The sequence below is a fragment of the Schistosoma haematobium genome, chromosome 1, assembly GCF_000699445.3.
Source record: "Schistosoma haematobium chromosome 1, whole genome shotgun sequence".
Lineage (NCBI taxonomy): Eukaryota > Metazoa > Platyhelminthes > Trematoda > Strigeidida > Schistosomatidae > Schistosoma > Schistosoma haematobium.
The window spans coordinates 41,414,085-41,438,760 of NC_067196.1; the positions used below are offsets into that span (position 1 = coordinate 41,414,085).

General features: G+C 30.2%; 1 protein-coding gene across 1 annotated transcript; it reads left to right on the top strand.

The window, feature by feature from the left end:
• Window positions 1-883: 883 nt before the first annotated feature.
• Window positions 884-23,633, top strand: HTR7 (5-hydroxytryptamine receptor 7; the record flags this gene model as incomplete). Its single annotated transcript, XM_012944163.3, has 3 exons — window positions 884-2,110; window positions 19,426-19,510; window positions 22,740-23,633. The coding sequence occupies 3 exons, from the start codon at window positions 884-886 to the stop codon at window positions 23,069-23,071; spliced, it is 1,644 nt and encodes a 547-aa protein (XP_012799617.2). The 3' UTR covers window positions 23,072-23,633.
• Between the last annotated feature and the right edge of the window lie 1,043 nt (window positions 23,634-24,676).

The following is a 24,676-nucleotide window of genomic DNA, read 5'->3' on the forward strand; positions in this document are numbered from 1 at the left end:
GTCACACGAAAGTTTTAATGATCTGCTTACTAAAATCATAATTACTTTTTATTTTATCCCCATCATTAGACATTTACTAGGTTTTCATTGCTTATAATTACACACACGCACGTACGCACACACACATGGATATGTAAATACACATAACTCTTGTCACTATGTGACAACGTATTTAAAAAGAATATATATATATATATATATATATATACATTTTTACTATGACAGGTATTGTTAAACTGTCTGTTTATAAATAGGTCTGTCTGTATTTTTTTATGTCTGTACATATATTACTAGATCGGAGTTGAAGGTATGGTTGGTTCTATATTCCTGGAATTAGAATTGAATTTGTTTATAACAAACATTTATTCAACTGTATATCCGCCTATTAATTTAATGACTTTACTTTTATTATATATGAGGCATCATCCATCAAAACCGTTGAATAGTATGAATCAATTAATTAAATTAAATACAATGGGAAAAATATCTAATGACATATTGTTTTTTTTTTTTAAATGTTGCTAGGGATCAATAATTTTTCTAGAATATTAAGGATTTCAATTCAAATTCATATAATAGATAATATGGAAGGTTTGTTTAACAATTTTATTACTTAAAATGTATTCTCATTAAATTAAATATTATGATAAACATATAAATGGAATATATCAATATTGTTTCTATTATCCAATGGTTTCATATTACAAGAATGTCGAATAAATCAATTATCATTCTTTTTTTAAAATAAAGAAATTGAGTCAAATTTTAAATGTTCCCATTTTTGAAATTATCACCAATAATGAATTTCATTTAAAGCATATAAACAAAATAAACATAGAACATTGAACATAGGTTTATTTATCTTTATTTTTTCTAAAGAAAAATGTGGTATATTCTAACTAAACATGAACATCGATTTAAATTATTACTTATTCATTTATTTATTTCATATAATGGTTTATTTACAAATGTGAATTCATTGAATATATCATATTGGATCATTGATAATACAAACATGACTATTTCACAACAGAATAATTCTAGTATTAAATCAACATTATCAATTAACAATTTGAATACCTCAGAATGTATTAGTGAAAATGATTCTGCATTGATAACAGGGATAATTTTTATTTTATCATTAATTGTTGCAATAGCTACAGCTGGAGGAAATTTTCTAGTCATTTTAGCCGTGATACTTGTGAAAAAACTTCAAACACCAAGTAATATTCTTATTGGAAGTTTAGCATTCAGCGATTTTTTTGTAGCTTTGTTAGTTTTACCGTTTACAATAATTGATGCATATCAAGGTTATTGGCCGTTTAATGAAGGTTTATGCGATATGTATATATCTTTTGATGTACTATTGTGTACTGCATCAATATTAAATCTTTGTGCAATTTCGATTGATCGGTATTTAGTTATCACAAAACCACTGACATATGCAAGTAGACGAACACCACAACGTATGGCTGCTATGATAGCTACTGCATGGATAGGTTCAGCATTGATAAGTATACCACCAAATTTTGGCTGGAAAGAGCCATTTCAAAAATGTGCCTGCGAGTATAGTAAAAATGTTGGTTATCAGGTGTATGCAACATTTTTTGCATTTTATCTACCACTTATAGTGATGATTATTCTGTATGGTAGGATATTCAAATTGGCTAGAGAAATGTCACGCAGTGGTCAGTCAAAAATGACACCAGGCACATCATGTAAGTCAACTGAAGTGCCAGAAACTATATCAAATAATTCACATTCAGAACCGATATTAGATAAGAATATACAGGAATTACAAATTACAAGTACAAATATAGTTGAATATGTACAGTCAGATGATGAGCACATAGTAACTAATGCAATTAATAATGGTGTGAAAAAAGATGGAGGTACAAATGACATTTGCGAAGCAATAGAAAATGATAAAAGATTAAACTCTTACTCATCAAGAAAACTATTGACTGATTCTATGAATTTAACCAATGAATTGTCCAGAGAAGCTCATGGAAGAAGATCTCGTGGGAATTCTGACACTAAAGTAATTAAAACGCTTGGAGTTATAATGGGATGTTTTTGTCTTTGTTGGCTTCCATTTTTTATGATACAGGTGAGTTTTATTTATTTATCAAAAACTATGCAAAATGTTTATTATTTATTAAGGATATAAGTACTTCAAAGTTAAACTATATATATATATATATAGTTTGATAGTTCTAAATCCGAATGTGCTCTAAAGCGATAATTGAGTTTAGTAAAACTTCAGTTACTTTACATTAAACATAGAAATTGTATTTAAACAATCTGATTGATTTGAATCTAAATGATTCCAGTCTTTCGTTCGGTAATTTCATCTGAAGATTTCTTAGAAGAATATAATCGGAATGAAAACAGACTAATGATATTGATTGTACTAAACTTTAAATTCACACCAGAGATTATTGGAATTGTCTAAAATTTAATTGACGAGATTATTCAAAGTCGAAATTTTCATTTTAATGTCTTATACATATTCAGTGTCTAATTCTTGTCAAACTCTTTTTTTATTGAATTATGAGTAATATTCTTTTAAATTAAAATTACTTGAGGTCGATCTTTATTACTAATTTAGATTAGCTGAAGAAAGACTAAAAACTCAATATGGTTTCTCAGTTATTTATTTTGAATGTTTAGTGATAACCAGTTATTCTTGTATACATAATTAGTCTACTTCACTTATCAGGGATAATTATTAGTAGAAATGAGTTTATAAATTATTGAAGTACAATTTATGAAGGTATCTATTTTAATAAAGTGAAATTATGTTTTAACTAAATATTTATCACCGTTTCTATTATGTTTATTATTACCGATTGCTTTAAACACATATGCATGGACATATACTATTGTATCTAGTAAACTTTTTATCATAATCTACAGTTGTAAGTTCATAATTATGATAGAAATATGATTATCACGTTCAGTGTAATAAGTGTTTTGTCAAGATTATGAAAGTCGTATTAAAATAAACTTGTTAACATGCAATATTTTCTTGTATTAGGTTATGTGTTAAATGAAATTCTTAAAGTAGCATAAAAGCAAATCCAGAAAACGCAAGTTGAAGACATAATTAATAAACATAGTTAGTGAGCTTACTTGACTTTGATGATGCTTCAACGTTTTGTTTAGAAATATCACTGGTGTACACTTTGTAACGTAATGACGTTCATGTTACATAGATTGAGTTACATTTTTTTAATCATTCTAATGAGACTATTTATCTATATGGTTTGCCGTAAACCGTTTATTAAATCACTACATTACATTTAACAATACCCAATATTCTTAAGTTGCTAAAAGCATTTACATTATTATATGGTTGTAATGTACTAACTAACGTATATTTATAATATGAAGCCTATTTTGCTTCATGAAAACGTCAGCTGAGAAACAATTCGAAACCACTGAATATTGCACAAATATCTTACTTTAGTCTAGGTCTATTTAACAGCGGCAATCTAGTACCTTCCAGTTTGTTGATGACTATCAAATTTTAAATTTTACTCTATTTGTTATGATGTCAAATTTTGAGTCAATATCTTTATTTACTCTTTATACATGTTCTCTAAGTGTAATTTATCCGTTAAATCACTCTGTAACTTATTACTGTTTATAAACAGCTTTTCTTACATCGTATTTGCACTGACATGAACATTATTTTAATCGTTACTGCTGCTTAAATAAGTTTGATATAAATATGATGTGCTGTGAATCTATCACAGTTTTGTGTTATACAGTAACACAACGAAAACGATGATCATTTATGAATTATGGTAATCCAGTTGAATTGTAGCCTATGTAAGATATGAAATATATTCTATCAAATGAATATTAAGTTGGTTCTTTTGGTGAACTGATAGCATTATGTTAGGAATCGATTCATATTCAAACAGTTCAATTATTTTGATCTTCGTCAATTACAAAAAAATGTAGACTGTTAAACTTATAATTCACTAATGTTAAGTTTTTATTCCTTCCTAGATTGTATTATATGGATAGTTTATTTTGTAACCAAAACAAAAAAAACGTTCGAAATTCCCGTCTTATCTGTTCTTTTAGAAATTATTCATCTACGATTTCTATTTAAGGCACTGAAACAAATATTTTGATAATACAGTTCTAAGTCACTTATACAAAAAATAAAGACATGTTAATTAACTTTTTGATGAGAAACTTGTCAACCAAAGTAAATGTGTGTGTGTTGATAGGTATTTCATGAAACTGAATAACATAGTACACCGTTTAATATGTTGACCACATGCTTCACTGATTACTGCGATGAAGAAATTTTACACTTTTGAGGAATGGACACAAGTCAATGTCATCTATAGTATTTTGTTTAACAGTTAATTGATATTTATTATGCTTAAGTGGATGGTACTTTCATCTATATAGATAGAATTAGAGTTTCCTCTTAACATTTGGTTTCATAAATAATTGATTGTATATCTTAATGACCATTATTTTACTATATATATCTATTACGAAAACTAAAGGCTAATCAGATACATATACCACTAAAATTCCCCTGGCGCAAAATATCATTTCAGTTAAAATAAAATACTCTTTTAACATAACTAATACTTTTATGTTAGTATAACTGTCTGAATGACTTTATGAAGACTCATTTTCTGTAATGCATAACAACTGTTCAAAGAAAATTGACAACTGTATAAATTCTATTCAGAAATGAAATGCGTAGACATTTATAATTAATATAGAATAACACGTTTACATCAATCTAAGTAAAATATTTAACTATATGCTTTTTGATAGGCCGGCGGCATATAGAAAGTATAATAATAAAGGGTAATTTGTATATTCACATATTTAACATAAATTGGAATAAATCTCAATATCATAAAAGTCATTAGAACATATTTGCCCTAAATATTGTTGTAACGAAAACCAAGTGAAAATGTGCAATCGGAAACGCATTTTGTCTTGTTTTATTTGTGCTGTGACTATCAATCTTCTAGAAGTAAACTATAGTAAAGTCTAGAACCCAAATGACGACTAAGGGTAATTATCAGAGCGGTTTCTGTGGAGATTGTAGTAATTTCAATAGTTGAAATCATGAGCCAATTGAAGCTAGACCACCACGAAAAACCTGGAAGCACTGGACGGTCATTTTGTCGTGGCTGCGCACTGCTGAGAAGTTCCATACTAGGACGAAACGGCCATCCAGTACTTCCAGGTTTTCCATGGTGGTCTAGCTTCAATTGACTCACGATTTCAACTATTGAGATTAAGCATAAGTTAAAAATACATATCATATATTTTTCTAAGCTTGGTTTACATTAATCAGTAATGATGCATATAATGTGTATCAATACTATCAATAAAACATCGGAAATATATTTCATCCTATTTGGGACAAATCATCTGGGTGTCCATATAACACTATATGGTTGAGATACTTGATAACCAGTGCGTGAATATAAAACAATTTCTGTTTAGTTAGAAATGAAATGAAGAGGTCGTTTAACATCTCATATAGTATGCGATAAAAAAAAGTAAAAAAAAGCACAAATATTTTCTTTAATAAGACGTATTTCATTCTAAACCAGTCAATCAGAAGGATATTAACCGAATGACTGAAAAGAGCAAATAAACCAGTTTATATGTTGTACAGAAATAAATAAAACACTGTTTAGCATTGTTCTATGTATACACCTGTATATTGTTTATATAACGCAACAAAAAGAATTCATATATGCGTATCTATGTAAAAGTATATATATGAAATGGTTTTATTCTTTGTGTTATTTGTTGCACAATTTACCGGTACGCCGTCCCAGCCAGTAAGTTCGGTAAGGATCTCTGGAAAAGTTGACTGGATTATTTAATAAGGTTTAATTATTATCAAGGATAAACATACCTGTAGAGTGATAGAAGTTATAAGTCAGGTAACTACTAAGGCTAATTGCTAGGATTTGATATTAATTATGTATTTTCTACTAAGTTTAAGGAGATTAGATGAAAGTCATTCATTGTGAGAGGTAAACATTACATGTACACTTGAAATACACTTATAAAATCAATTTATGTATTCAATGGCACACAACCATAGATAACATCTTGAGAGGGTAATATTATTTCCACTTTAGTTCTTTTATTTAGTGGTGATTTATTTCACACTTTGAAAATAAAATTTCAAATTAATTAATATCAAACAGATTCTTCTTTGTTTTAGTAAATTCATTTAACATACGTTGAAGTGTTCCATTTCAGTTAATTTGTGAAATGAAATTTCATACGATCGTAAGAGAATAAAACTAGACTAGGATCCATGTTTTTATATCCATTGTCAACTTTACAATTTATTTACTTCCAACAAACTTAAATGAACAATTTAACTGGTATTATAAATGTCACCGTTTTATAACGTTCACTTAGCAAAGTTTCTATGTAATTAAATTATTTTTGATTGCTTCTGACAGTTTGCATATATGCTGTTACATTGAATTTCTGACCTATTTGTTGTTGAAAGCATGAATGGCTAAGTAAATAATATCTGCTTTTACAATATGATGTTGTGCAGCGAATTCAGTTTTTTACAATTCATCAATACTATAGTTTCCGATGTGATATTTACTTGAAAAGTAAAGCTAGTTGTGTTATTGCATTAATGAGGACACAGTGTGTTTCGATTCTCATTCGTATGACTAACTGTTGTTTCATATATAATAATACATCAAATATATTTTTAATCCTAATTATTGTTGACATTAGATTTATAATCTAGTTTTCGTAATTCCTATGGTGAAGTTCTTGAGTTTAACCTCTCTATGGCCTATTGTTCAACTATGTATTACGTACGCTAGTTCGTAATCAAAATGGTTTATCTAATCTGATTTTGTGATAGCGTAAAATAAAAAATAGTAGTAGTTCTATTAGTATGAGAATCTATTTATTTAACCAATCAGTAATGTGTTCTATTTGAAATGATGGCTTCAGAAAAACACCAGATATGATTCCATTATTTGGGAAAACTGTATAAGGAGTAATGTGGAACTGTGATGCTATAAAACATACATATGTATACATTACATATCATTAAAAACGTAAATATTTTACCAACTGTTTACCACTTGTTTCTAAGTACGTAACACTAAAGTATCACAACACTAGTGAAAATCACTGAAGTCAATTGAATAACCAATTTCTTTTATGAATACTAGTGCTATATGACATTTTACTTGACATTTTTTGAAACCTCCAAGATATGATTCGTTTCCCTACCTGAACATATTAACCTACTGGTCATTTTATTTTATTACTTAATATAAGATTTTCTTTAAATGGCAATTTAAACATTCAGATAATTTAATTCACTTGGTATTGAATCTTCCCATTGATGTTTAGGACTGCAGTTGATCAGTTTCTTATTGGCATATGTGCATACAGTGCATATTGCCTCAATTTGCCTTAATTTACAAGCATTATAAGCAAAGATGGATAGTGGCTAGCAGTGGAATCTAGGACAGGCGGTTTGTCCTAGTTGAGACTCATCAGCTGGATGTAGCTTCATCTCAGGGTTGATGAAGGCACATCCAGCTGACGAGTCCCAAATAGGACAAAACGCCTGTCCTAGATTCCACTGCTAGCCACTATCCATCTTTGCTTATTTAGATAGTTTGTTATCATTCCCTTTTCAAGTGCTTTAAGCAACACAATCTGAAATATAATATTTAGTAATCTGTTTACAGGATATTATAATTATTAAGACATTGAACTATTATAAATGTCCAAGTTTACCTTTCTTAGATGTTATCTATTTACTTTGAATTAAGCCTCCGATTCTGCCTCTACATTAAAAATACACTTAACAAATGTTACTGTGCATGCAACACAATAGTATACTTCATACAATATTTAATGACTTGACTTTTTTTCAAACTGATTAATTCATATGAGATTTGATTAAGTATAGTATATTATATCTTGTTTTGTTTCTATGTGAAAGAATTGATAGTTGTAGTTTTAGATAAATCTGAAAAGAAACGCAAGAGAACATTTAATTAGATTTCATTCACTGGAGACGGAAAAATAAATACCTTTCATAAAGTTCGTATTTCTTAATGTTAATCATAAGCAAACATTAAAATTACCATTATTATAATAAATTAAAACATTGATGTATATTTTAGCTTCCTATTAGAATTCGGAATTTTAGTGATTTGTTAAGACTGATGGTATGATGTTTTAAACACATAGTTCCCTTTTATCATTTTGAAAAGAGCAAGAACAAAAATTCTAGCAGAATCTTTGTTCTTTTCGATATAATGTTTATTGCTTTCTTAAAAGTTATTATGAAGTTTGTCTCAGCTGTGAAATTTTACACTGATTACATTTTACTTTATGACTTCAGTTTTGTTGTATCGAACAGTATTATTTATAAATACATATAAATACCACTTGTTTTAATAGTTGAATTCGCTAGTCGATGTAAGCTAGACCTCCACTGAAAACATGAAAGCATTGGATGGCCGTTTTGTTCTAGTATTAGACTCCTCAGTAGTGCACATCCACGATTCCTTACGTGTGATTCGAAACCAGGACCTTCGAACTCATTCACGAATGGTTAACCTCTGGACCACTAAACTGGGATCCAACGATGTTGATGGCTAACTTTGATCAGTCTATGATTGTGCTCAACCCTGAGGTGGATAACTGTCTCACACCCGATACGAATTAAACTACACTGGTCACGGCTTCTCACTAAAACTCCAGGATATCCATCTCAATTGTTATAATGCTACAATCTCCAAAAACCCTCATACTGAAAATGAAACTGGTCCTAATGGATTCGTAGTCAAATTTTAGTTTAAGTGAAATTTATGGTTTTTATATTGGGAAGCTAAATAGGTTTTCGTTTCATTATCTAGAGGAATTACAAGCGGATGTGTATGTAGAACATTTTTCAATAGTCTATGAAATTTTTAGACTTCTTCAGTAATAATTAGTCTCGTAGTTAAGGTATACTGATTAAGAATATATCTATACAATATAGTGCGAATTAATCATTTCCCATTTCATTAAACAGGCTGTAAAGAAGTATATTATTACTCATCATTATTAGTAACATGTGAATAGACAAACTGCAATCAAGATAAAACGAGCCTGTGAAAGTGTTTTAAGGAAAATATTGTTTTGTCTAGTCGTCCAATCCTTTAATAAGCATTGAAACATGTTCACTAATGATATCATGATATGCGTTGAACTTTACTTCAAAAATGACAAAAAGCGCAGTTAAACTTTGATTATTTATGTCATGAGTGCAATTTGTATCAGGACTAAAAAGAGACATCAGTCTTATTTCTAGGCGGCAGAAGAATTTCATCGAGATTTTTTAAACTAACTGTCGAAGTCTCCTTGATCAAGCTACTCAATAAATAGTAAACTGTACTTATTACATTTTGACTTTAGAGACGAAACCCATGAAATCAATTTCTCGATTCTAAATATATCTTCAACAATGTTCAACTCAATTTTATAAACACATCTGTTATTTTCATTCTTAACTCAAAATAAAATAAATTTAGATTTAGAGAAATAAAATATTCTAAGCAGTCTTTTAGAATTTCTGTTTTCTTATGTAATATCATGACGTGCTGGGTAGAATGCGAAAAGTGATTAGAGCTAAATCTTACGGTAATTCGTATTTTTCACACTCAGTTTGAAACCTTGAGTGTTTTAGGTATCAAGCACTCGAGAAACAGTACCAACCATAAACAACTTTTCTTTGTAAAGATGTACGAAATCGTGGATTTTCAGTAACACAAAACAAATGGACAGTTAGATTTTCTGAAATATATAAGCAGAGTTTATAAAAAATACCTGAAATTTGGACGAGGTTGATTGTTTGTTGTCAATTCAACATTATGGACTTACAAATTGAGTTAGTACCAGAAAGAGATACGATTAAGCAAAGATAAAAATGAGAATAATTCCTGTTCTAATTTAATTTGTAGTGTTAATAATTGATATATCTTTCGTTGTATCCCAGTAAATAGGAAAATTGTATTCCTGACGTTTCATGACTTCATGTGAGCCACTTTTTCAGAGTAAGTGAACATTATATTTATTTATTCTGAAGAAGTGGCTTACATTAAGTCATGAAACGTCAGAAACACGATTTTTCTACTCCATGGAATATAAAAATATATAATAATTAATAATCTTCTACCAAATGCTCAATTTATCTGAAATCGTCACGTTCAACCTTAGCATTGATACTTACAAACTCATTAATCTGTAATGATTTAGAATATCTCATTATCTATATTTTAACTGAACTTTGTTCAGTCTTTGTTCGCCTATGTGTATATCGTGTGGACTGCCTTACGGTAGTCATTACTTCACAAGGTAATGCTAATAGATAAAACGTAAAATACAGAACGTGCACCTCATCCTGCTTGTAACTTGTCAGATCGATGTATCAGCTGTATTATAATGATAGCCAAATTTCATCAACTCCATAACAACTTGTGCCTTAGTGTTCATATCGCGGCACTTGGCACACGATGTGCAAATGCCAATCAAGACTATTTGAAATATCAACAACACCACAAATCGAATCAAAATTCATACCTGCTACATATAAGGTAGCCATCCGGACTCAGTGGCTAGGTGGATAAATCAATACCGTTTGTATTGGATGGTACTGATTTCGAGTCTCAGAGTGAACCAATTGAAAGACGTGTTCAGGATTCTATCTATTCTGTATAAGATTACTATTCTGCCTTAACAAATACTTAGTGAGTTTGTCTAAAATTTGTATCAATAAATTTAAAATAATGAATTTGGATAAAATTGGGTCCAAATAGCAATAAGAACCACTTTAAATTGGGCTAGTAACACTTTCAAAACTAGTGTTATGCTTGGATCTTTTGTGATATATGTTTGTGTGGCTTTCAGCTGAGCTTATTTTGTACAATTTCATCTATGTTACCTGGAAGAACGAAGTCTTCTGATGTAGTTAAAAAATAATGCAACTGCTGAATTCTTATTCATAAAGTAATTACAATACGTCTTATCTAACAATATTGAAATAATTATCCACGTTCATAATTGAGAACGCATGTGTCGTATCCATAATGTAAAAACAAACGATTATTTGGTTTGTTGAAGGATCGTGTTAATATTAAATCTTAGATGTGCAATGTCTTTGTTCTTGATGAATTGAATAATCACATATCCGAAAATTAGCCATAAATAATGATGATAACAGGTGTGTCATATAAACAAACTTCAACCATAATATAGCAATTAATAAAGGGAGTTCTCTTTAATTAGAGTGGAAATAGATGACAATTTAATCGTGCTATTAATAACCATAATAGTTCGGAAAAATTACTATAATATCCACAAAACACCTATCTGATTATAATCATCATATGCTCACTAGTGACTGGCTTCAAGTTGCAAATCCTGGAGTTCTAGTGAGAAGCAGTGACCAGTGGAAATCAACCGGTTCTGTTGTGAGATAAAATCTCACTGAAGACAATGGTGGATAAGTCGCTCAATTTCGTGGATTAGTTGAAGTTAGACATTAACACGGTTGGTTCCCGGCCGGCTTAGTGGCATAGTGGCCAAGCGTTCGCGCGCTAGACCTTTAGGTTCTTGGTTCGAATCCCGCTAACGGGATCGTGGATGCAGGATGAGGAGTCTTATACTAGGATGACACAGCCATGCAGTGCTTCCAGGTTTTCTCTAGTGGTCTAGCTTCAGTTGATTCATGAATTCAACTACCAAAATACTAAAATCTCCACTAAACCTTCTTCTGAGAAAATACAATTGTTTTTATCTAATAGAATATGACGTAGATGAAAATTACGTTCTGTGTATTCTTCCCAATATAATAGTGAATTTAACAGATTAAAAATAAAATTTACACTAAACTTCTCATAGAATTAATCTGCCTAGTTAAGACGGCAGATATGTTTTACAATAAAATAACACTGTGGTTAAATAATATTGTATTATTCATCAAGTTCATCATAAAAACTGAGATTATCCCAAACGGTTGAAACTTGTAAATGAAAGCATATTATTATCCCCATCTGAAATAATATTGTGAAATTTGTGGATATTATCACACTTAAGAAATTTAAAAAACATTGAAGTTCTATCTGCCAGATGGTGATGTTGATGAAAAATTACACAATCTACATGATTACGAAGTCGCTTAAAATCGACGAACGGAATGGAAAATAACAACGACAAGACAAGCTAAACTATTCCTATGCGTCTCAGCCCTGCTAACTTAAAGGAGAAGACACGGTTCAGTTGAAGGCCAGGTATATTCAACAAGCGCACAGAAGCACGATCAACAACAAGCATACAACTCAAGCGTATATATACAGCATAAACAAGTCCTTGAGAAACCTCACAAAATAGTATAACAACAGAGGAAATGGACAAATGGTATTTAGAGACTTTTCAAGTGGGAAATACAATCTGAAAGCAAAAATGGGCGATTTTGGCGCAAAAACGAGAAATTCAGATTTTCGAAATAAAATTATAATAATAAAACGTTTACCAAGTGATTTGTGACGACCTACCATCCCCACACATTACAGAATCGCCATTTTATTTCAAAATGCCCCAGTGATTGGTGATACATCTTGAACCAGAGAAAGCAAACAATTTCTAACTGAAAACAACGAACAGATCAGTAAAACTCGTTTAAATGTTGCTCAGAATTTGACTATTATTCTTTTTGTAACTAATTCAAAAGCGTTAATTTTAGTCTTCTTCGATGATATATTTAAATACGACATATTAGGCGTTATTATTTTGTTTGCTTGCGGAACATCCCATATTTGTATTTACAATAAAGCAGTATTAAATAATTTTCTACAACGTTTATTTATTCGTTTCCTTTTGTGATAACCTTTGTCAACTTATCGATCAATGATTAAATAAATTCACATTTTTGTTCCTTTTGAATACATTCTAAAGAAATTCGTTTTTTTTGTCACTAGGTTACCTTTTTCTCTAATTTGATATTTGTATGTATATACTGCTCTCTATACAAAATTTTAAGTCAATTTAGTACACACTGAAAACTGACTATGAATATACCAAACAGTTTGAAAGCAAAAACAAAACAACAACAAAAACTGGATAATAATACCTAGTCAGTTTATATGAAACACTAAAAAAACATAAAAATAAGAGTAATATTTGGATACACTTTTCGACAAATTTTCTTTAGGTTCTACAATTATATTATTCAAATTAATAATCCGAAAGATGGCAAGGTTTAGTGTAAAGTGCATCGTCTGAAGCATGTGAATTTAGGATTGTCGAACAAAATACAATAAAATTGTTAATTCACGTATTGCTTAGTTGAATCTTCCCATTGAAGTTTTAGACTGCAATTGATAAGTCTCTTATTGGTATAAGGGCATAATGTGCGCATTGCTTTAACTTGCAAGCATTTTAAGGAAAGATGGGTAGTGGAGTGAGCATCAACTCTGAGATGAAGGTATATCCGACCGACGAGTCCCAAATAGGACGAAACACGCGTCCTGGATTCCACTGCTAGCCATTATCCATCTTTGCGTATAATGCTTGTAAATTAGGGTAATATTGAGGCAATACGCACAGTATGCCCTTATACCAATAAAAGATTGATCAATTGCAGTCATAAATAAAGATGGGAAGATTCAAGTAAACTATATCAGGTGAATTCCAACTTCACCCCCTTGCACAAGCGATTAGCTGTCAGGACTCAGTAGCTAAGTGGATAACGCGAGGGCGTTTGACACGAACCGTACTGGGTTCGAGCTCCAGAGTGAACATCAGTCTGACGAGTCCCAGATAGGACGAAACGCGCGCCCTAGATCCCACTATAAAATTGTTAATGTTGATATGATTCACGTAGAACGTTAACTCGAATCGGCTTATATGTCAAGTGTAAATTTAAGATCCATGATAAGAAGAAATATGGGTCAGATAGGGTGAGAGAAATAATAGTGCAACTACAATTTGGTCGAATGTTTGATGGAAGACTATATTGTGTAAAAAATAAGGTGGATTGAATGCGAAGTAAATGAATCATATATTGGGGAGATTACTAATGATGTTTAACCAATAGTAATAATAATAATAATAGTACAAAGATTTGTGAATATAGATAACAGGGATAATTACATTTGAGTATGAAAGTTCATAAGTACAATAGTAAAATTAGGTCACTCAATAGCTGAGATTACTACTGGTTAAATTGCCTTGAGTTTGAACAGGGAGGAGAAGCGGCTTTGACAAACCTAAATTCTCATGCTTTCAACGGTGCACTTTACCATAGACCCGGCTATTTTTCGGATTATTAATTTGCAACCTGAAGAGAATTTATCAAAAAGAATATTCTTCGTTCAAATATTAATCTTTTAATATAAATAAGGTATTTGATGTGCCTAAATGTTGAACATGATGAATAGAACTTAATGGTTACAATTTAGCTGTTAAGAATAAGCAGTTAATCAATCAAAATATTAAGCCAAACAATCTTTATGAAGTTGGATAACTTAAAAAGCAATGCCATACAGATTTTCTTGATAAACGTTCTAACAGGTTATACCCTGGATATACATTTTACCATAAAAGTGTGTAACTTATTTTATTCTCTTATTTTGGGGAGAAAAATAAATTGTATATAAAGTTTAGTAAATGGTTACATTGTATTGGTGTTATTTGTAAAGTACAAATCAGTTTGTTCCTATTGAAGTGACTAACACTCTTATTCGGTATATCAAGTTTCAGAGAATCTTATAATCCTAACCTTAACTGTTTACGCCATAATATACAAAATTTATTTTTTCTTTAGAGCAACTACATTATCATTATAAACATACATTTGTCTAATACTTTGCATTACTTTTGATCTGATACCACATCTGATTGTTTGTCTTGAACATGACATATGAAGTAGATTTAGATTATCAAATATTTCTTATTTGAAAAGGTCAATAAAATAGTAAATATGTTTACAAATACCATTTAGAAATTGTTGTTTAATGAATTCTTAAAGCTATCAGTATAGTAATCCTACTAGAAATCTATTCATTCTTCTAAATAAGATGTAAATGAAAATTAACGTACTAATAATTAAAATCACTTTCATTAATCTGTATATTTTCTCTGTATCCATAAATGTTGAAATATATATAAACATTTATTGGTTGAAGTTAGACATTAACATGGTTGAATACCGGCCGGCTCAGTAGTCTAGTGGTTAAGCGCTTGCGCTAGACCGATAAATCCTGGGTTCGAATCTCATGAGGCGGAATCGTGGGTGCGGACTATTGAGGAGTTTCACAGTAGAACTAAACAGCTGTCTAGTTCTTCCAGGTTTTCCACGGTTGTCTAGCTTCAATTGACTCATGATCCCAACTATTGAAATTTATTAGTAAGTTTATTCAAGGTAGTAAAATAACCATTTATCTGAAGTCTTATTATTATTTGACAATCATCTTTCTGAATTGATGATACTAATGATTTTCGTTTAAAAACAAAATAATCTAATGATATAATTAAAAAAGAATCATCTTTGCTAACCATAGACTTCATTAATCTTTCTTGCTAGACAGAGTGGGTAACAAGAACATGAAACATATATATGATAGAATAAATGTTGTTTCTGTTCCATTTACAAATCCCCCCACAATGTTAGAACAATATTGTAATACGAGGACAATGTTCGTTATTTGTTATCAGATGTCTAATTCAAGTCAATTGCTGGTGTTTTGAATGAGTATATTGAACTACTTTTGCTTTCTCTGTTACAAATATTCAGTATATAGTGAGACATATCAAAAACCTGATCTTTTATCCTATTACGACATATCCTGAGGTTGAATCCTGCTAACTATACTATCGGACATTTGTTAAGCTTTTTTAAATATTATCTAATTCGAAAGTGTCTAATATGTCTAGATTGTCCAAATAGTTCTTCTGAACATATTCTATATATTGCTCAGTTGTTGAGAATTGTGAGGTTATGTATGAATGTAGTGAACATAGCACAAAACAGCAGAGTATACGTATTTGATTTGGCTAGAAATAGAAAAAGGAATTTAGTGTTAGTTTGTAAGGAAAATGATAGAAGAAAGTATCTAGATTTGCTTTAGAACTAGTACTGTTCCCATCTTTATGTTTCCACTATCCATTGTCATGTTGAATACTCATTTTTTAACAAATGATAGACCAAATTGTTGACAGATCAAAGCCTTTAGACAATAGATTTCGTTTTAAAATAGTTACCAAATCCACTTTTACTGTATTTGTTCCACTAACATGAATTCTAATATTTACATGTAAATTAACTGGGATTTTGTAGAGAAATTTCTCGGAGCACGTTCATTCGAACATTCTTGATTTTAAACTATATATTAAACTTTGAATTTCATGAAGGAATTCTCAGAGAAACGACTCATCAGTCGTAAACAACTGACTATTGTAATCTATGTGTTTCTAATGGAATTCAATAACATATTCCTTTTTCATTTACTTTTAATCTAATGATTAACTTCTGTTTCCTTAACATTTAGTTACTGTGATCATTGTAAACAAAATTTCACTAATAGGCATATAATTAGCTAATTGAAATGTTTGGTAATCCACTTACTATTAATGGTAAAATTTTGAGTTTTAACAGTGTTGATTAAATTGATTACGTGATATTTAAAGAGTCCTGGTCTATTCAACAGTCTTCATAGTGCTGTGTATGAAATATAATTATAGAAAAAATTTCCACGAAAATTAGCCGACCCTGACAAAATGAGATTAACTAGTACTGGGTATACACTCAAATGGTTTGGTCCAGAATCTTGACGAAATTTATTAGTTTCCCATTGATATAACTAAATTAATGGAATTAGATGGTGGTCGACAGGAAACCCGGGACTCGGGTTTCGTGCTACTTGATACTCGTCAGCAAGGTGTACCTATAATCTTGAGGGAACTGATGCTCCCTGGCGGATTCGATCTCGTGTCACCCAGCTTCACAGTCAGAGACGTTACCACTGAGCTATCCGAGCCGTGACTAACCTCCTGTAGGACTGAGATGTAATCACAATTGATTGATCACTGGGTGGTGATCAATTTCATGCTTGTCTAGTCCTTATTAGTGCAGATCGAATGCTATCGATTATGTTGCAATGTGGCCACCAGTCTAGGTGACTCGACACTGGGGAACATTTACTTCTACACCCTAATAGTACGTGATAATAAATTAAATAGTTATTTATTAGAACTATATTCAATTCATCAAAACAGTTTATATTGTGTTTTCCATTTTCTCACTTCATAGTTTCTTTACTCAATTTTGTAAATTTTGCTTGAGATACAGTATAATTTTAAAATTTTCTTGTATATTGAATGCATCAACGAATATTTGCATATTCTTTTTATGTAATGAATTAAGTGTAATGTAGAGATACTACTTATCGTTCTCGTGTTGTTAGTAACCAAGTGACATGAATTAATGTACTTTGTATAACTATTAGCCGTTTTCTTTTCAATGGGAAATATTCTATTTTCATTTATTTTGATAATAGTTATATTTCATGATATAAATTGTCAGTGAAACTGAATAACTTTATCTGAAAGAAAAAAAACTGAATATCAGTTATCTCGATGAAAGTTATTTTTATTTGTGTCTCCAGTTGATACATCACTGACATATCACTGAAGTGATATGAACAAAATTTCACACTGACAAAAAAACTGTATTTGAATCACTTTTTTTTAAAGTAAATATAACTGCTTATTCCAAGACATATATACAAATACTGAAGGAACAGTGTGGAGATAATAAGGTTAACTTAATTCGAGGCAAAATTCATTGGAAAATGGTGTGTTACAAATATATTTCATATTTAGTATGTGGATATACATGAATCCTGTTGCACAATTTCTAGTCCTTTTATCTTGCTTAATAAACAGTTTGGGATATACAGTCTCCAAATACGACAAGCGGAAGGAAATCAATACTGATTCAAATGGAATTGAAGGTGAATATAAGGTCAATTTTCAAAATGTTCGTATTAAATAACCAAATGAATTTTCGTTATATTTTTGCTACAGTTTGTGTACAGTGATACTTACTAAAGTTTATTATTTCTAATCCTCGTAACTGGTATTTAATGGATTAATTTAAATGAATTTTTCAATTCCATTAGGGTCATCATTAACAAAGCTTTTGTTATGATACTAAATCTCAACCAATCCACAAAGTTACGCAGACACCTTAGATTAGACACCATTGGATGCCGCCTCAGTGGTCCAGTAGGTTAAGCGTTCGCGCGCGAGACTGATGGCCCTGGTTTCAAATCCTACGAGCAAGGTCGTGTTTACGCACTGCTGAGGAGGCCTACAATAGGACAAAACGGCCGTCCAGTGCTTCCAAGGTTTCACTGGTGGTCTAACATCAATCGGTTCATGATCTCAATCAATACTAAACAATCATCACAACCCCTATACTGATGATTACAATATTCTTATTTTCCAAATGGTTATACTAGTTTTTGTCTGAAGTTACTTAACTAGGAATCGTTATTGTGAAAACTGTACAACATAAGAATATGTTTAAGTTTTTTACTGTTATTTTTATGAACTTCATCATTTAGTGGAAATGTGTTTGATATCATCGTTTTAACATGTTTAAGAGTAATTATTAATGCAAAATAATCTCTTCTAATATGGTTACACTTACCTGAAATAAATCTGTTTCAACATATTACTGTAACTGTGCTTTAAAATTTATGGTATAATGTAATTTAGGTAAGTCATTAATCAAATGGAGTTTCATATACCCGTCATTGAAGTCTAATTTTTTATGAAGGCATGAATTATGGACTGAATACTGTTTACAGTAATATTCGTTTATGCATACTGCTTTCGAAAGATGTACTTTAATGTCGGATAAACGGGCGTCTAACTGCTTATAGTTACATGAATTTAAAAAAACGGGTGATCAACCATTTTTCAAAATAAAAACTTAAATCTGACTTAAACATCCCACCAGCTTATCCTTCCAGTTTGCTTATTTTAGTGAAGGTTATCATTTATAGGTTGTGAAAAACACGGCTAACAGTTGTTCGGTGTTATTATGCTTATCAATTTGTTGCATAATGTTTTCCATTCTATTATCAATAATCTATAAGTGATTTAGATATTTCTCATTTCGTTGAACACTGAAGCTAAGTAATAACCTGTTCGTTTTTAGATTCTATTAGCGATAGCCTTTTATTATACTGATATAAACTTAATAGCTAACGATACTTTAAAATATTAAATAATTTGCTTTTCTAATAATTTCGAAGTACGATATCTCACATTTATCTTTTAAAATTTCAAATTTTTTACTTTTAGCTACTTTTGGCCCTTTTAAGTGCAGCTGGTTACAACACTGCAAACATGATTCCAGTTAGTGTGTTCCGATTTTTGCAATGGTTAGGTAAGTTGGTTTGAACTGTGAATAAAAGTTCGTTGATAATCTATTACATTTTATTCTATAAAACGTAAACCACATATAGATTTTTCATTAGTAGTCCCTTATACTGATCGTTTTTTTTAAACATTGAATGTTCCACAATTAATCACAAATCATGGTTTTCTGATGAACAGATACCGTCCCTGTTGATAGGAAATATCGGTTCTACATTTAACCATTTTACTTGTCTTAAGCTCTCACTACTGTCATCTGTCGTTACCGATAATTCCTGTCTCAATTTTATTAAGGTTGTAATCTATCTTTTACAAGCTTCAAAGTGTTTTCTTAACGTCACCCGTTGGTTAACAATCGTTGATTGAGATATTTTTCACAATAGTATCTTTGTTAAACGCCATTGAGCGATCCCATAAAAAACTAAAACTATTGAAGTATGCATCGTGGTTATAGTGAAATATGAAGCTGAGCACTGATTTCTTAATATTTTAGACTTTGTTGGTTTTGATTTAGTTTGATTCGGAATAGCGAAACAATATACTTATAACTGATCAATATAATTAGAATAACAGTAAGCAACTTTTTCTAACTTTCTAATGTGGCTTACGAATTCATATAAATTGGAACCAGAAAATTACTCATTTAAGAATAAATTAAGCACTTCAAATAACGACTGAATAAATATTAGATCATTTTAAAACCAAACGAAATTCGGCTTAGGAAATTTTTCAAACCAATTTACTATCAATTTGTACAAAGAATTTACAATGGGGTCCCTATTGAGCTCAGTTCTACTAAATATCTTCATGTTTAAACTTGAAAAGAATCAACTTAGCTCTGCCACCAAATGGTTTAAATTGTACAGAAGGCAAATGAACGATAGTTTCATCGATTATAAACAGGGTTTTCATGCAATCAGCACTCTGCATTCTTTCAATACTTGCCCTCTTTCTACAAATTTCACGTCATAACATGCGATAGGTCATTCAATCTCATTTCTCGATATCTCACTCACACGGAAGGGTGATAGATCACTAAAAGTAACCATGTGGCTTGATTTTATAAAAGAAACAAAGGAACACTATTTGCTCTTCATTTTACTGGATACGGAAGATCTGTAGCGCTGAACGAGTTGAAGAAATTGACTTCTTCAGAAATTTTTTGGCTAAAAACGGTTATTAAAACCACCTCATAGAGAATAACCTGATAGGCAGCTGGATTGAAGGATTCGAAAATGCCGTTTGTAAGGTGTACGTTAAGTAGACCTAGAGTGTGAAGATTGTCAAAATTACGATATATTTAAGAATTCGTTGTCCATAGCAATTAGAAAAATAGTTATTTGCAACAAAACTGTGATTTACGTTCACAAGCAGAAAATTACTTATCGTATACATAAAGGATAAACTATCTCGTTCGATCACTAGTATGTCCATCTATTAGTTCACCTTCTCTTGTTGACGAAGGCACACATACCGTTAACATAACTTACTTTGAACATTTATACGAGCACATATTTCAGTATGATTTCACTCGAATGAGAGAAACGAGGATAGGAATTCTGTTCATTAGCATTTAATTGACTTTAACCACTCAACCAGTCCGTTTGGTGATTTCAACGTTGTTTATAGAATAAGTTCAGATCTGTCGTTAATAAGTTTGTTCAAAAAAGACATCTTTTCGCTGATATTTGCGAAATCACTATTTAAATATGAATTATAGTCGATCGTAGAAATGAATAGAAAATACAGTTGTACCATTTTACAGCATCAAAAACATTTCTAATCATATTCTATGGTTGTCTATGAATTTTTCGATACGTATCTACGAAATTCAGGTTCATTTTTCTTCATGATTAACTAACGATCATTTTGTCTATCAATTATAATGATAACATAATGTTCTAAACATGTGAAAGAAATTTTTTTTCTAAATTAAGCTTACTTCAATAGAGTTTCATTTAGAGGAACCCAGTTCAACAATCATATGTATTTCGTTTAAAACGATTGGAAACAGTCTATTTGAGTTATTTCTTAAACAATCAAAAACAAAATATCAATCCAATGATAAATAATATAAAATGCGATCTTTTCAAATACACAGCTGTAAACATTCACATTAAATGGCGATATGATTCGTAACCTGTTCACTAGAAAAAATGGATCAAATAAATTTGCTCAATAAAAAAAGTTATTCACTTTATAAATTGATAATGAAAATCCTATTTTGCTAGAATGAACTACATTTGCATCCGCATAGTTTACGTAATAGAATTATCTATCTATCCATCTATTTACTGATTTACCGAACAATCTATCTGTCTGTTTCTTTTCTTCTCCCTCTCTCTCTCTCTCCCTCTCTCTCTCTCTCTCTATATATATATATATATATAAGCTTGTGGTTTTAGTTCTAAGGCTTTTTGTTGTCATTGCATCATTTTCTTGTTTTCTAAAATTGGATTTATACTATGACAAATCGTCATACAAAAGAAAAAATTGCTGTTAAGTGAATGTAATACGCTTGAAGTGTCTGATCACTAGTCAACTATCCAAATGGGACGTACTAACTAATGAGCTTAGTAAATTTAATTTTATCACTGACTAATAGTGCTTTTTGTGAAATTATTTGTAACCAGTTATGGTGATAAATACATTAAGCAAATTGTCAACATTAACACGTATATTCACCTTTACTTTTTTCATAAACTTTTGCTGCAATATATAAAAGTATAACAGTAACCAGAATAGAGTTATATAGAATTCTACGGTAAATACCGAGGTATGATGAGAAACATTGTAAGTGGTAAAGTGAGAAATTAACATAAGGAGTGAATAACGACTGTTTAACATAGTAAACCACTTACCAAAAACCACACTTCACTTCAAATTTTCTATTCTCTGTGAGCATGTTTCTTTCCCAAGATCTCGTTTTAATGTATTTATTAAGTACTTTTTGTTGAGAATTTCGTATCCGATTCACAAACGTTTAAGTATGTTTGTTTGTTTTAAGTCGTAATTAATGTAAATCTTTACAAAATATTTAAACAAGAATTTAAAAATTCGGTTATCACGTCTTCCTATCAGATTGATCTTAGTAGTTGGGGACACTAATTTTGACGTTGACGTTTGCAAATTATAATTTTATTTATTGTAGGTATTTTCAGTTTGATGGTTTATAATAAAAAATATTTAACCAAACTTTACAATCAAATGTTCATTGTTCGTATATTTTATGTTGACAGGTTACGTGAACAGTTTTCTAAATCCACTTATATATGCCAAATTTGATCGTGAATTTCGTGGTCCTTTTAAAATGATACTTCTGTGCCATTGTCGTAATATTAATGCACGATTACGTGCAGTTCATTATTCTGCCCAATATGGTCTACCAAGTTCATCAAGTAAACGTCAAAGTATTGTTGTACCTTCACTTTATACACGTAATGATATGGCTTCAAGATGTCTAGGGCAGTCTGTAAATCAGAGATGTTCTAGTGCCGTGCCCATAAGGCCACGTCGAAGACCTCAAATGAATTTCAGAAACGCTATTTCAGGGCGAACGGATGAAAGATAATCCTTTTTTCATAATTTTTACATGTCTCGAAATTCGACATCATATGGAATAAAGCTCATAGTACATACATATACATACATATACGCATATATACGTAGATAAGTGGATGATTGGGATCATTTTTTTTACACAAAACTATCTACTTTTTATTCTTTATTTGTACATTGTGATCTACTTAACAGTTTTCTCCCAATCTGTTCATCATTTTTACATTTTAAAAAAAAACAACAGAAAAATGTTTTTGAAAAGAAAACAAATTCACTATAATATTTTATCTCCAATGAAATACTATTCACCAAGCATACTAAACTAATTTTATTTATTCTCAAAGAATCAACTTCATATTTTTTCTAAGTAACAAGACAGTGTTTACAGATGTATTTTTTTCTCTTTTGTAAATTTTCTTCTTGTTTGGTTTATCACATACTTCTTCTTTGTTGCTTTTTTTTCTACTTCAAACTAGTCACATGTAATAAGCGCTAATTTTGTAAATCATGTTGAAATTGTGTATTAATTAATGTACAAAAGAAAAATAAGATCAAATAAAATAACATAGCACTGGATTTTGTTTTGTCAATAATAAACTAGGAAATATATGATACATATTCCTTTAGTTTAGTAATTGTCAAGAACGTGTGTTAGGAAATAAATACCAGGTTTATATTTAGAGGACACCATACATACGAATCTTTACAATCACTAATTGTAATAATTTTATAAAAACCAAACGGATTCTACATTCAAAAGACTTACATTTCAGTAGTATCTTTATCATTTGTACTGACGAATTATGTGAAACAAAGTGGAACTTATCTATGAATTTAAAAATATAACTTTATAAAGTTTACTCTATAACTCATGTCTATTGTTCATATGTTAGTTTCCAGTATAAACATATAGGAAAAACCACATAAGACACAATATTTTTATTTACTTTCCTAAACCCCAAATAAATCGCGTCTCATATGTCACAATATATATTCTTACTTATTGTATATTGCATCAAAAAGTAACTGATTTTCACGAACTTATGTGTTTAGGTACCGGTAACAGCTGGCAACCAAAATCTAAATTGGTAAACTGAGTCTTTTTTTCTCAGTGAGTGGTTTGTATTCTGAAGCAACATTTGATAAAAGCACCAATAGAAAATAGATAACCTTAAATTGGATTTCACTAACCTCATTGTCAAATATATATATATATATATATATATGTAAAGTGTTGTATATAGCTAAGTAAACTTGGATGTAATACAAAGATTAATCTGTAAATTTATTCCCCCCCATAAAAACCAAACTTATAAAATATAATATGGTTTTAAGCATATTATTGGCTACGTGATAAAATTGGATATATGACAATGAAAATCCTTTCACTTCATGACCATTTTATATTATAATTGATATAACCTGAAACGTGATTTTTGGTAATAAAGATGAAGGTTTCAATTTCTTTCTTATTTTCTTTTTCAATTTAGTTAATTAGCTTTGATTCTAACATTTTTTACCTATAGTTATGCGCTTTTTTTAATTTAACCCTATTATATCTTTTCACAAGAATAGGATTTCTTTACTGGTTATAAATGAAACCATAATAGTTTCATAA